Source organism: Dinoponera quadriceps, unplaced genomic scaffold (genome assembly GCF_001313825.1).
Source record: "Dinoponera quadriceps isolate SergipeBrazil2010 unplaced genomic scaffold, ASM131382v1 scaffold616, whole genome shotgun sequence".
Lineage (NCBI taxonomy): Eukaryota > Metazoa > Arthropoda > Insecta > Hymenoptera > Formicidae > Dinoponera > Dinoponera quadriceps.
Window position 1 is genome coordinate 2,573,329 of NW_014555184.1, and position 14,955 is coordinate 2,588,283.

General features: G+C 44.5%; 1 protein-coding gene across 1 annotated transcript in view; it reads right to left on the reverse strand.

Annotated features, from left to right (window-relative positions):
* Positions 1-505: 505 nt before the first annotated feature.
* LOC106743386 (zinc finger protein 629-like) overlaps positions 506-14,955 on the reverse strand; it is a gene marked incomplete at its 5' end in the record, with an annotated part of 113,453 nt that continues 99,003 nt past the window's right edge. The window contains 2 exons of the mRNA XM_014617170.1: positions 506-792; positions 14,457-14,607. Coding sequence (XP_014472656.1) covers positions 506-792; positions 14,457-14,607 — 438 coding nt within the window. The remainder of the gene's footprint in view (positions 793-14,456; positions 14,608-14,955) is intronic.

Genomic DNA, 14,955 nt, shown 5'->3' on the forward strand with positions numbered 1-14,955 from the left:
TATATTCTTATAATAAAAAAATATTTTTCTCAAGTGAGAAAATATACATTCTTTTAAATCCTTAATCTTTTTTATGAAGGCCATTATTCATTCTATATTTATATTGAAATAATAGAATACAAATTTAAGTAAATCAGTTATTAGTACATATCGTATGGATATCTTTCATATTTGAGATCTTTTTCTCTCAGTGTACAACAGTTAATTTCGTCTTTGACGCGAAATTAGTTCTGCGAGTGCGATCCAACCTCACTTCATTCAAGCTCGCTTACTTAAGCTCTCGGCTGTGGAACGCCACGGGTGTCCGCTGATGCATGGTACTCGAGATGCATTACTCCGTACGACGTTCGGACTCGAGTACATATCGTTTCTCGCTTTCGGCGACTCCACGATCCTGATGGGTCCTGGCGATATCGCGCGTGCGGTCTAACGATACGTACTGCGCGCAGGCTGCCGGAGGCCTCCCGCGTTCTCACGGACAAAGCGTCTGTCAGGTGAACGAGTCTCAGCTACTGCCGGGCACGGGTATCATGTGGTAACCCGAAGGTGTCGACGGTGGCGGTGAGTGCCGGTTCGGCTGCGACGGTACCTGTAGAGCGCGATAATCGAGCGCCGGCGCCGCCGGGTGCTGACCTTCCCGGTGCCTCCGCAGGTCGACCTTCCTCTGAAAGGCCTTGTCGCAGAGGCCGCACTGGAAGGGTTTGTAGCCGGTGTGCTTACGCATGTGCGTGATCAGGTTGCTGCTCTGGGAGAACGCCTTGCCGCACACGACGCACTTGTGCGGTTTCTCGCCTGTAACACGAAAATAAAAGAGAGGTGTTCGGGTTAACGCGTCGGCTGCACCTTCGACCGATTGCGGTCGGCTGTGATTTCCGCTAAGTATTACCATTTTTTCCCGCGCTGTATCATCGATACGTAGAGAAGCAGATTACTTTGGATCTAATTGTTTCAGTGGAACAATACTTAATATATAATGAAATACATTCTTTTATATTAAATAATACTGTCTCTTCCGTCAAACAACAACTGGTTTAGTCCAGTGATACAACGATATTTTCATTCAAACAAAATGATATTTGATATTAAGTTACATGTTGTCTATATTGAACAAATCCAAGTCAAACAAACACGTATGTTAAATCCAAAGAAACCTTCGCCTCTGTATATATGTGTGGCATTACATAAGTTAAAAAGAATAATCTATCTCTATTAAATATGCGGCGCGAATTCGGCTCCTAAAATAAACCGAAATTTTCGACTAACTCGATCGCATAAATTATTGATTATCAGCGCCAATTAACGTTCGCCAATTGAATCAATTTAGTAGCTTACCAGCAATAATTAGTATATTTACATAAAACTTCTTTTAATTCCGCAACGGTGTCTGCAACGTGTCTCATTGAATTGTGAGACACGATGCATCTTCAATTACGGCCGCAACTATAAATTAAGCGATTGAGCATCTGCAAATGGCACAAAATTAGTAATCGACCGGCCGATTCCTATCGCTGACGATTACATCGCCGGGCCGCGGACAAACGGACTTGCGAATTACGAATGCGCGCGTTGCAAATTCGATTATCACCGAGGAAGACAACAGACGCGCGGTCTGGAATAATGAGCCAAGGTTAACCAAACGCAGCTGAATCAACCAATAAATCGTGCTTCGTCGTGTGCGCGTCGCCGTCGACCGCCGGTGGAGCATTTGCGTCTGGCGACACGGTGACTCAAACACGATCGATCCCGCCGAAGACTACCGGTTCTCGTCCATCCTATCTATTCTATTTTAGTTAAAACTCTCGAGCCCGAGTCACGTAAAAATAATTATTTCAGAAACAGAGAGAGAGAGAGAGAGAAAGCAGTCGGCGAAAATGTCGATACTGAGAGACGACGCATACTTAATTGCATCTGGCGCGATTTTCGAGCGAAGTCAGCGGGAAAAGTCAGAGGCAATGTCGTTAATCGTAGACGGCTTTCGTAGTCGTGGTCTAAAAATAAAACCGCAGCGAAGAATATAACGTAGCGCTTCTCTGTCTTATCGCTCCCGACGCCATAAATGAACTTCACCCGCTATATGCACTTCTGCCGACGGTACGTTATAATAATAACAATCATTCGCCTCATCGCGTAATTCCAGCGCGACGAATACAGTTTCATCAGCAGAAAGTGCCGCCGCGCAACATCATTTATTAATGTCACTCGCATAATCTTGTACGTATCTTGCAATTGCTCGCGATATCGTTACATGAGAAAAAACTCAATTTCTCGGCTAATCGCCCGCGCGAATCTTGACGCTTAAGAACGATCGTCCTGCGGATCGCGGGGCCCCGTACTGATAGTAATAATAATAATAAAAAAGGGAGACGGAAAGAGAGGAGTGGGGGGAGGGGAGGAGGGAGGGGAGAGAATGACAACACTTGTAAACTCTTGTCGCGGCCTTCTGAAAGTACACCGTCGCTCGTCTAACGACGATCGACCGACAGCGATAGTACCGAGCAAACAGCTGTGCGGACCCGTCGCTGTCTTCCTCGCTCTTTCTCTCCCCCTCTCGAAATTCCGAGCAAACAGTTTTATGATTGTAAAGCGACGATAAAAGCCGTACGTAAGCCGGCGGATGCCTCCGAGTGTTGTAACGGAAGGCGTCGTCGTTAAGATTCTATCGAAAAGAAATTAATTCCGCTCGCGGACGTCGCGCCAGAGCTATCTCTCTTTCTGTCTCTCTCTCTTTCTCTCTCTCTCTCTCTCTCTCCTTCTCTTCCCCTTTCTCTTCCATTTTCTCGCGTAAACGTGCATAAACAACGGCGGTGAGGACTCGGAGGTGTCATGGAGAAAAACGAGCGACCGTTTGCGGAAAGAGTAGGAATTTTATGCCATCGTATGAAGCGCGACGAGTAATTGCAGAGAATTTAATGCTCGCGCAAGAAGATAGGATCGGCGACGAAAACGTTCGAGAGAGAGAGTGTGTGTGTGTGTTATTTAGGAAAATTTCCCTCGAGTGCAGCAAAAAGAATCAGTTACGTGAAAAGAAACGATACGTGTTCAGAATTGTTAGATCCGTTTATGAGAGTAGAAAAACTTCATACAATTTGTTCACTTCGATGCATGGATTCCTGACCAAAGAAAGTAATGGAAAATGAATAAAACATGTGAGAGAGACATAACGTTGAATGCCAGAAAATCAAATTAAAAGAAGTTGCCTTGAGAGAAAGAAAGAGTGGGGAGGGGAGAGAGAATTCGTGTTTAATCGAAATTTAATTTACCAAGTCAGAGTGAGGAATGTCAGGGGAAAAGCGCAAAGTCTACGACTTGGTAACGATGGGAAGATCGATTTCTCATCGTATCTTGAAGAAGCAAGAAAGAAACTTTCCTTTCTCAACACGATTCTGACTCACCGGGTGCGGTTGTCAGTGCGAGCGGATATTCTTTTCTTTAAATTAAGTTTACCGACGTTTCTCGTTTCGATATATTACCGTCGGAATTATCGCCTACACGGCACGGACACGGACAATGGGCGAAGTCGATGACAGTGTCGCTTTGTTGAAGCAGGCACCGTTTTACTTCCACCATCCTACACGAAGGAAAATACAATTATCGTAATTGTACCATCTACGATTCAATTTTTACATACATATTGCTCTCTCTACGTAGGAGAAAGTACCTTCCTCCCCCTCATGCCTGTTATTAATATCTTAAGACAATTTGTAGACTTAGGGCAAACACACCGAGAGAATCTACTTTGTATATCTTACAGTAAATTTTCCGCGTTACACCTATTGACACGGCGAATTGATAACCGCGAAATAATACGTCGCGAGGAATCGAGGATCGCATGTTTTTCTTGTGTAGAATAGTAATTCGTACTCTAAAGGGGTCACGTTAGTCGACAATATCTCTTTTTATCAAAGCTTGTTAATGTACACGTGCTACACGTTCCGAAAGAATTTAATCCAGATCTTTCTGTACACAGTGTCGACCTCGCTCCGCTCAATCGCGCAAGAGAAGTATCATTCGGATCGTCGAAGCGTGATGTATTATCATACATTAAATTCGTTATAGATCATATTTTTAAGGACGCCGAATACACAACCGATACGGGCTACACGAGGTCGATAAGAAATTAACGCGCGAATAAATATCCGCACAAGCGAGTCGTTCAAGTCGACGCATCGAGAATCGCGCATCGGCTGGCGGTATATCCGAGTCGAAATTGTAGTTTTACATTAAGTCTCCAAAAGTCTCTCATTGTACTCTTTTGATGCTACAAATGGGAAGTTATTTCCGTTTCCTCTACTTGAAGACTTAATACAGAATTCAAAATTTTTCCCTGGGGAGTCTAAATTTTCTTCGTAGCGTCAAAGGAACACATTGATAATCTTACATGCATGTTGCTACTATTATAAAATATGTTTCGCGTCGAAAATAACTGTAATTTTCACTATCAGTGTACTGTTAGAACTATAAATGAGAATTTCTGTTTTCTCCATTTGAAAACTTAATGTAGAACTAAGTAGACTTTCGATTCCCAGGCTGATTTCTCAGACTTAAGTTTCCAAGTGGGGAAAACGATTGATCTTAAACAATTTTCCGTGTGATAGTATATTTATGACGTTAGAAATTATATTAAAATACAGAAAATAAACATGTAAATATAATGCAATTTCATTTATTTGTATTTACAAAAACCGATTAGAAGAATCCATGAAAAGTGATCGAAATTATCTAATAGAATTATTGTAAAAATATTATTTATGGAGCGAACGACTTGCCTCGCTTAGGAATCGAAAAGCGTAAGGCCGAAATTTTCACTCGGGTGATAACGCCAATCTGTATGCACGTGTGTGTGTGATTTTACAAGATTTCTTAAGCAATTTCGTTACGATGCGTGCGTAAACCGTTGCGCGCTCGCTCGAGTCGCGGCGCACCGACGTCGACATTTGCCCGCACTCGTTACAGTTACAACTAATAGCATGGTAATATATAATTCCGCGTGTACACTTGCAAATGCGCCGTGCGTTTAATTACTACAATTGCTTGAAGCAAGTAAGAACGACCTATTGCCATTTGGCGCTCGTGTTTCCATCGCATAGGTGCCGGCGACGACACGTTGTCGGAGCATGCGCCACATTATTGTCACGAGTGCTTTTTACCGGCGTTTTATCTCACGACACGAAATGTATTATTCTCAACGAATAACGAGCGGGAGATAAAAGCGGGGAAGAAATACGACGATCGTTTCAGAAGCGGCGATACATCCGCGCGTTATTACCGCCAATATAACGGCGGACCGCGAGTCTTTTTCCGGCGAAGCTTTATCAGGAGATTCATTAAAAGAAGCTCGCTCCTTATGAATAAGCGCTTTCATTATCCACCGCGACCTCGCGAAATTATAAGTGTACGCTTCGCGAAATTAGAGCGAACTTGGCGAGCGCGCGTGCACGATAAATAGCAGAAACAATGCACCGAGGACTCTCTTCTGCGCGAGGACGGCGGTAATATGAGCGTGATAATTTCGAGCTAATTCCGGCCAAGGGGAACTAATACTCGGATCGAAGCGGTCGATTAAATCACACTTGCCGTATTTGCCCGGCGAGCGCGACGTAACGAGGAGAACACTGACGTTACGTGTCGCTGGGGGGTAGAGTGACTCGGGAAAATGGGAGGAAAGCGCGCGTCTGACAGCGGCGCTGTTTGCCTTAGACTTTTTAATTTCTCCGCCGCGATATCGCCGTCACATCTCTCCGACGCGCGCGCGCAAAAGGACGAGGATGTACGATTCTCGCGCGGCGGGCGGACAATATTTATCGAGAGTGTCAGCGACCCACGGACGTGCGTATACACCTCGTCCTACGTACGGTCTATCGATCCATCTCGACTCTCATTACCGTCCCCTTACCGGTCGACTTAAATATTTACCGGCTGAAACGTTTGCTTCGCGGCCGATTATAATGATAGGAGGCGAGTAGGGCGCTTCTGTGTGCGCGTACGCATCTGTGTGGTACGCACACCCAGCGGAGCCCTCTTAATTATGCAGGCTCCGTCTCTTTTAACGAACGTGATGTAATAGCGGCGTATCGAACGTGACGGAGAAGCAGGGTCGATTCCGTGCGGATTTTTCGCGTCGAATGAGCATAGCCTCGTTAGAGGATCGCCGGCCGCGTGTTGCGCCAATCAAGCGATCTCGGGAACAAAAGGCGTCAACTCGCGTCTCTTCTGGATTTTTTAGGACGGAGATTTTTTTCTCATCCGCCGCCGCAAAGTGGCCGAGCATTAATAGCTTCTAAAATAGATTTCTATGTACAATGTGATATTTCCTTCCGTATAATTGGATATTTATTCGCACGTGTTTAAACGATTCCGCCGAGTAGTAAATTCATAATATTGAGAATATCAGAATTTTAATCTTGGAAAACATTTACTGGACAGAAGAGTCGACATTTCAAACACGCGAGTTTCTTCAATGCGTAAAAGAGAAGTATCACATAATTCGAATAAATCTCTCTTAGATTTCGGACTATTCACTTACGTTCCGTAATTTATTTGGGTATTATCGTGCGAAAGTGAATATTTGCCGCAAGCCATGAAAATATATTTAAACTGACAAACATTTGATTTAAGGGAGACTGAAAACAAACACTATCTTTCCGCGCGATAGGAAGCTACGCGACCGAGACGATCCGCGGCGCAGGTAAATACGCACACACGCGCACAGGTCGGCGGGGCAAAAACAGAGCGGCATTAAACTAAGGCTCCATCAAAACCCACCGAACGCCCCTTTCTTTGTTTTCCCGCGCGCCCGGGGCTGAGCGACGCGCGGCGAAATCATAGCGTTCGCCGGGACAATTTGCGGCCAACATACCATTTCGCTTGATACCCGCGCATTCGTTCGATTACTCTTTCGAGAGCGACGACGACGGTTGTTTCAGCGAATGACGAGGTACGGCCGTGAACCGCCGTAGATCGCGCATTATCCGCGAATACCTGCGTAGGCGAAAGTTCACCGGAAGACACGCAGAGCCGGCGAGCGATCGAGGGAACCCACCGTCGTATTTTTCCGCCAATTGCTATCCGGCATGCGGAAAAAAGTTATTCTCCGGTCGATCACCGGAAGCGATCATCACCCGTGCTTATTCCCGTGCTCTCCTCTTTTCTTTCCCCTTTCGGTCGGAACAGCTCGGGGGATCGATCGCGGCCGGGAAAGTCCGACGGACAGATCTAAATTACCGAGTAAGAGCGCGCGCTTTGACCATGATGGGCGAAAGTGCGCGCTAAAGTGCGAGAGAGGCGAATATTTTCGTCAATGACCGTCATCGCCGGGCCCGATTATCGATACGCGCTGCATTATGGACGCCGCCGCGCGATGAATAATTCGGCCGCGGCGACGCGAACTGCATTACGCGCGCGTACACGCGCCGCACGGTATATTGCAATGTGCATGTACATACGCTCGTCCCGGGAATGAATCATCGGCGGGGGATATCGCGCTCGATCGACCGGGGATACTTCTCAAGTTCGTCCGAGATCAGCCGTCCGTCCGCGCGATGATAATCGACTGATCGATGGGTGCAAATAAGCGTTGTTACCTGAACCACTTCCGTTTACTGCGGGAGAGGTATTTCTTCAGCTCTCACCTGGAGAATAATCCACCGCTTCTCGCGGATATCATCGCGCACGCGCACATCGAATTTTCGTGACACCTCTCCGACCGACTCGAGACCGATCGTTTCATCGGTCACGACGTTTTATTATAACTCTCGAATATCCTCGTGATTAGCTTTTTCTCACGAAGGAAATACGCGAATGTCATCGGGCATTCCGTGTGTAAGAAACCACGCTTGTAAGTAAAGCGAACATGATTACAGATTCATAGTTCTATGACCCGAGATTATCAACTTCATTTTCTGGAATCATGGGCTTCTTCCGTAATGATCCCCCCGTGAACGAACTTCGAGAGAAAGAAATTATAATGGCACGTTAGTGTCACGACGACGAAAGCTGACTCTGAAACAGGTTTTCACCTTTGAACTGCGTCGCCGAGATATTCGATAGCGGAAATCTGAAAAACGTGTTGCCCATAAATCCAAATTTCAAACTTTCAAATTAACATTTATCAGGCGGTGAAGTAAATGTGTTGGAACGTAATTTTACTGGGGGGATACTAAATTTATAAATATAGTGCCTTAATGCGCAATTGAAAATACGGCATTAATAGATGATGAAATGATATATATTTTTCAATCGCGGGCATTATAGACTCGAAGAGGTATCGCCGGGGTGGCGAGGAATATTTCTTACTCGATAGTTTTCCGGGCATTCAATCGATACTTGACACGGAATTGTCATCGCACGTTTTCGACGCAACGGAAACGTGCCGCCCGACATGACTCATATTTTTTTCACATTACGCCCGAGCCACGTTCGCGAACGGACTGTTTGAGATACAAAGTAATCGTGATAAGTGGTCGTCAATTATGTAGGAAATCAAATTGCAGTGGCAATATCGTCCCGAGCCCTAAGAAAGGCATAGTCCGTGTGATGGTGACAATGAGGTCTGCCGCGTGTCCCACGTCTAGGAATCATTTATGCGATACGCTTTCGTCGCGGGAGACTTCGTTCAAATAGCTTTGAATCTCTATTTTCCTTCTTTTCGGATAGGACGTGCTATTAAGGGTGCTGTTAGAACAAAGGTGCCACCAGGTGTACATTAGAAAGACGTTACTGAGGTCTTTCGCTTTTAAAACGGTTTTAAGCGTATTTTCCGGGAACGTTTTTGTCACGGGAAATATTTCGTTAAAATATCGGTGAATATTTATTTCTCGAAGACACGCGTCGGAAAACTATCGCGGGACGCCGCACTTTGTGCGGAAATCATTAAAGCTATAGAATACTTTTGAAGAAAAAACTTGTACCTTTAACAGCACGTGGTATTTTGAGGAAGAAAAAAACGAGTAACGCAAATTTTCACAGGCGAATATTATTTCGAATGACTGCAGCATTTCACGAAACGTTCCAGGAAAATGCAGTTTCGAACACCTGCGTTTCAACCTTCCTTCGTGTTTCCTTCTATTATTTTAAACCATAGTTTGGGATAGAAATTTTTTCTGGTCAGCCATTCATCAGTCTTAATCATCGTTACAATATCGATACTGTTATTACGAGCAAATGTTAGGTATACTTTCGATTGAGTCATTTTAACGATGTTTTAATCACTCTAACCACGAGCTGCACGTTTAATGATCTTTAATAAGTTCATTATCGCCTGCAATTATATTTCAAGGAGGTTGTGCTTGTTGACGCAGCGAGAACGCAATCATTTGCCCTACAAATTATCATAAACATCGCTGATTCGTACACCGGGAGTCTATAGTTAAGTAACGTTAAGTAGTACATATTCGCTTGCCTATGTTATCTCTCTACTTGTCTTTTGCAACATTGAGGCACGTGTATGACCGTTAAGTGCCCGAGTTCAAACGGTCGATAAACAATGATTCTGATAAAAAAAATACTATAGCTTTGAATGCTCGGAAAAAATCGGTTTTTTCCAATATCCGCGGGTTCTTTACGGGTTTTCATCTACCTTACGAAAAAAAAGAAAAATAAATAAATGTGACAGTTTTTAACCGAACGCACATAAATTCTTCTAAACAAATTTGCCTACGTTTATGATAGAAACGGAAGAAATCCGTGGAGAAATTGGTGAAAACTGGAGTTTTTCCAAATTTCTTCAAAATTATTACATTATTATAACAAATTACAACAATTACACAAAATTATACAAATTCTCGTTTGCCCATAATCAGACAAGAATTTAATCGATTCAACTAAATAGGTTCTTTCTCAGTGTAAGCAAACGCAAATTATCTTTAAGAACGTCACAGTAGCATTAAAATTTCGATTCGGGCATCTATTTTTCCATCTGTTTGAACTTGAATTATTTATTAACTAATTTCCCGAGACGCACGCGCACGCGTGATCATACCACGAGCAATTCGTAAATCTCGAGATATCCCGGACACGGACCGGCCGCCGCAGTGACGCGAAGTCTCGGCGAAATTGATAGCGTAAAGTCGCGATGGGGGTCGATTAAATTCGCATTACGTTCACCCCTCGTAGATAGTTGTGGGAAGAGAAAGAGAAAGGGAGGGAGGGAGAAGGAGAGATTACACAAAGTGGCCGGCTTCCTCGCCGGGCGAGGGCGCTACTCCCTTTCTCGAGCGGCGGTCTCGAAACCCACGACGACGGTGGCGGCTCGTCCCCTTAGCGCTAATTAGCGCGGGACACGCACGCTCCACGACGAGACTCGTGTCGGGCACGTGTCGTGCCCGGAAACTCGCTTAGCGCGCGACAAACAGACCGTTTCCCATCGTACACGCGCTTCTTCCGGTCGTTTCCACCGAGGAAACGTGGCAGCTGATTAAATCGCCATTAAAACGTGCGTCCCTATCGCTTCCCGATCGACGCTTCCTTTTATGTACCATTTTCCCCGGACGGTCACTTAAAAAAAAAAAAAACGAAAACGGATCGACTGGTTTGTGGGATCAGTCTCGCACGCGTCACTCGATATTACGTATCATCGTGAACGCGCGTGGAGATTTGATCGTCCCGTATATCCGCCGGGTCTGAGATATTTCAAGAATATATAATGTACAGAATATAGAAAATATAGACAATGCAGAACGCGCCGCATCCGATTAATGTTTCATGACGTAGGTTGCTTTGTTGTAGCAACATAAATCCGCATTTCTTTGTGAAAAAGTTGTTTTAGGGTGGTGCGGCGAGCGGTTATTTTCTCCTCGGGAACCTGTCGATAATAAACCGCGCTGGATTACAGGGAAAATTGCACGATTGTGGCCGTGTGTTGCGCGCTGTGCGCACTCGGTAGCAAGCTCGGCTCTGCCGCGGGGATACCGCATGCGATCGGCTTCGACGCACGGCGCCGCACAAATGTGTTTCCCGTCTGGATTTTCTGCTTATTGCGTGCGGCAATAATCTGCCGGCTCCGAAGTTAGCCACAATCGTCGCGGGTGATTCGTCAAACTGGGTTAATCTTGTGTCATTTAGTAATCTTGCGTCGCGTTTGAAAAACGACATCGCGAATTACCAGTGTGCAATCGCGACAAATCGAGATTTCCCCTTTGTTCTACATCACAGGATTATAATGCAACATAGTACTTTGTGATCGAATTATGCTTGTCCCTTGTCATTTAGCGACTCTCCAACGTACTCGAATGAAAACCAAAACGCAACGTCGTACACGGGAGAAAAGAATTAGCCGTATAATATAATAAAGTCTCTTTAGTAAAAAAGAAAAGAATTAAAACAACGGCAATTTCGCGGCAATTACGCTGATGACGGCCGTTAACGAATTTTATTTATCATGGCAAATTTCTACCTCGGGCGACTTTGTACGGCGAAAGGAAGAAAAATAACCGCTCGCATGTGCGTGACGAGACACGATTTCCATACGAAACAGCCTGATGATCTGCCGATATATTTATTGCGGGCAATGTGCGTGTTCGTTTGGGTCTACCGCGGCACACAAACCTCGAATGAATCAAATCCGGAACTAATCTGATTGTATGCCAATCCATTTTTCCGGCTTACATCGCAAAAGGAATTGTTATCGTTATCCAACGAAAGGACGGAAGAATATTTTCGCTACGGCGTATTTCCTGTATTTAAACGCTGACAGATGAATTTCTTCACGTTGATGTTTACGTATTGCGAATTAAATGATAGACAGTAAGAAATGTGTTAAAAACAGCCGTAATTTGACAAGGTGGGTGTGTTAATTTAACATTATATTTGTATACTTTTTAACATATTTGCGTACTTTTTACATTCTTCATGTTAAAATAACACGACATTTCGGTGGACCACTTTTAACACAAAATGTTTTACTGTGCGGAAAATCGAAGTCACGCAGTTTTGTGCGGAAGAGAAAAAAATGTTGCTAACAAAATATAAACGTTGTAAAAATAACGTAATAAGTAACACGTGTCATTCGAGAATTCGCGTTATTTAATACACACAGTAAAAAGCATTTCGTGCTTGTATTAAAATCGGTCTTTGTTAAAATTTCTGTCTTAAATTATTGGCATACCCATGTATCAATTTAACGTATTACATTTATGTTACCGCGATATTTTGTGTTGAGTCGATATTCAGCACGTGCGTGTGTTAAAATAACACAAAAGTTTGCGTGGGCCGTTTGTGCGGGACATGTAAAATCTGTTAAATTCAATACAAAATTTTTTACTGTGCGGAAGCACGGTTTAAACTGAAATCCTTGGTTAGCTCGGCGAAAGCTTCAATGTTGCAAGCCGGATTTAGACACACTTCGGTGATCTTTCTTTCTATTACCTTTTGCTATCTAAAGTGGACGGCGGCGCGATATCGACCTGGTGTGTCGCGTATATATGCCCTCTGCGTGATTCTTTCATATGCGAAAAGGGTCAGTCGCATAGAGACGTGGGTGTGACATTCGCGGAGACACCCTATTGAAGATGCACCACGGACATGTTGCGTTTAAATGCGCGTGTCGATATAAAGGCGCGGCCGGACTAGCGCGTGGGGTCTCGTCGTTTTTCGTCGCGGCGAGTCGAATAAAACGGCGCATTACGACGTTATCTCATTCGCGCGATAACGCGCATCAAGCAAATGCAATTTTTTTCTACGCACACTCCAGAATGACACACGACGCTTATTACCCTTAATGAGTCGAGTGACGTTAATAATAAACGCGGAGACACGAATTGAAATCTTGTAAATCCGTCGGGGGGGAAGAGGGGATGTTTCATACATTTCCCATGTTGAAGTGACACGAAATTTCAATCGGACTGTTTTTAACACATCTTTTATAGAAGTCGAAATCACGCGGTTTTATGCGAAAGAGAAAACATTTCGCAAGCAAGATAATTCACGTTATTTAATGCAGAAGCACGTTTAATATGCGAACCTTAATTCAAAGAAATGTATCTCGAGGTATTTTTGGTAACAATAAGTACTGCAATTCTCGTGATTCGCGTTAAAAAATCGATATATTTTGCGGCGAAATTAACAGGCTCGACGCTCTGTCGGGATTGCAATTCAAAGGAAAAAATATTAATTTTGCCTCTCTCTCTCAAGTATATGTTGCTTTCGAGGTCTTCGTGACGCGACGAAGAACCTGGAGAGTATCCGCTCGGATATCGAAATAAATACGTCCTGCGCGTAGTTAGAAAGGTCTGTATTTTAAACGAATCCTGCTGGTCGGTTCTCGGAAACTAGGGAACAGGTCTTTTTCGCCTTCCTTCTGCGCGACGCGCGACCTCTCGTCGAACATTTCGCCGATCACAAGACAACAGTGGTCTGAATAATGTACGGAATAGCCTGCCATGGTGGCAACAAGGCAGTCTTCATAAATAATTCGAAAACCGCCCCCGAAGAGTCGATCGTCTTTTCTGTTCCATGTATCGCGAAGAGCGATGCGCCCGGGATACGTGACAAAGCGTAAAAGATTAATGACGTTAAAGCGCGACTCGGGACGAAAAAGACAACTGAATTTAAGGGTATGATATATCCCCCGGATATATAATTACGACAACGTAAATAAGTAACTATTGAAATAATTTCGGAACTTCCCTCTTACGATTTGTTCTTCCGATTAACACGCTGTCGGAAAGTATGTACATTCATCATGAAGAATACAACGCATCGATGATTGATTAACCATTTCGATATCTGAAATATCGAGCCGTTCCGTTGTCGAGATTATTTTTAACTGTCCGCCTCGCTTCTTCCATTTCAGAATGGAGAGACTAAGGGCAGAGAAGCTCGTTACGAACAATTGTAGTTATTGATCGGCGATATGCAGCAGCAACATTTGGTCAAAGACCGCGGAGAAAGAAGAAGTTTAAGGGAGAACACGCGACAAGCTGTAATTCCGTGGACGCAACTTCGGCGCACACGAGTATAGTCGTAACGTAAAAATTAGATATACAAAGTAGGGGCTTGTTACCAACGATTGCAATTATCGATGCTCACGCAACATTCGCGTACTCGCCGAAACTTTCTCATATGGTCGTCCACCTCGCTCGTGTGCGGACCGGTTAGCGCGTTAAATAGAGAGAGAGGGAGAGAGAAAGGCTCGAAGCTTTTCACAAAGAACAGATCACAAAGAGACACACGTTCCTGAGACTTCGTATTAAGTATTTAGGACACGCAGGAGGAACTACACGCGAGAGTAACTCCGTCCATGACGAACTTCCATTCCGCGCACTTGACGGCGGGAACTACTTGCTTCAAAGTATCGTTGGATACAGCGTGTTATTTTATCGCAAAGTTGAGCGCAATTTCAGAAAACAGAATACAAAAGAAGCCGCGATGAATGTACCGCGAGATATCGCAAATCTCGAATCGATTCGGAAGATTTGACTTGAAATGAAATTCGAGCGTTTCGATCGTTGTTGAGGACTTACCGGTGTGGATGTAGGTGTGCTTCTTCATGTCCGATTTCTGGTGAAACCTCTTGCCGCAATATTGACAGGGGTAGGGCCTCGTGTCGGAATGGATCAGGAGGTGAGTGCTGAGCGTGCTCGATCGTTTGAAGGCTTTGCCGCACTGCTTACACTGTTGTAACAAACAGATCAAGTGATTTACCCTCGGGGTTCGCGTCATTTCTATGCGGTTCAGGCGCGCATCTAATCGTCTCCGCGAATGATTTTACAATCGACTATCTCCGCGGATCCATGCTTATCCATCGAAATTTTTCCGATTGTTCCCCAAGGAATAATCTCGAAATCGCACTCGCCGCGTTCAGATCCCATAATGTAAAGCGATAGATTCCGGTTCGGTCGCTAATAGGAATTTTCGCCGCTGACAAATCACCGTCGCCTGACTGTTAAACCGCTAAGTAGCTAATTTATCAATTCCTTCCCGACAGCTCGTGTGCCCGTGTATAGCACGCGATATCGATTG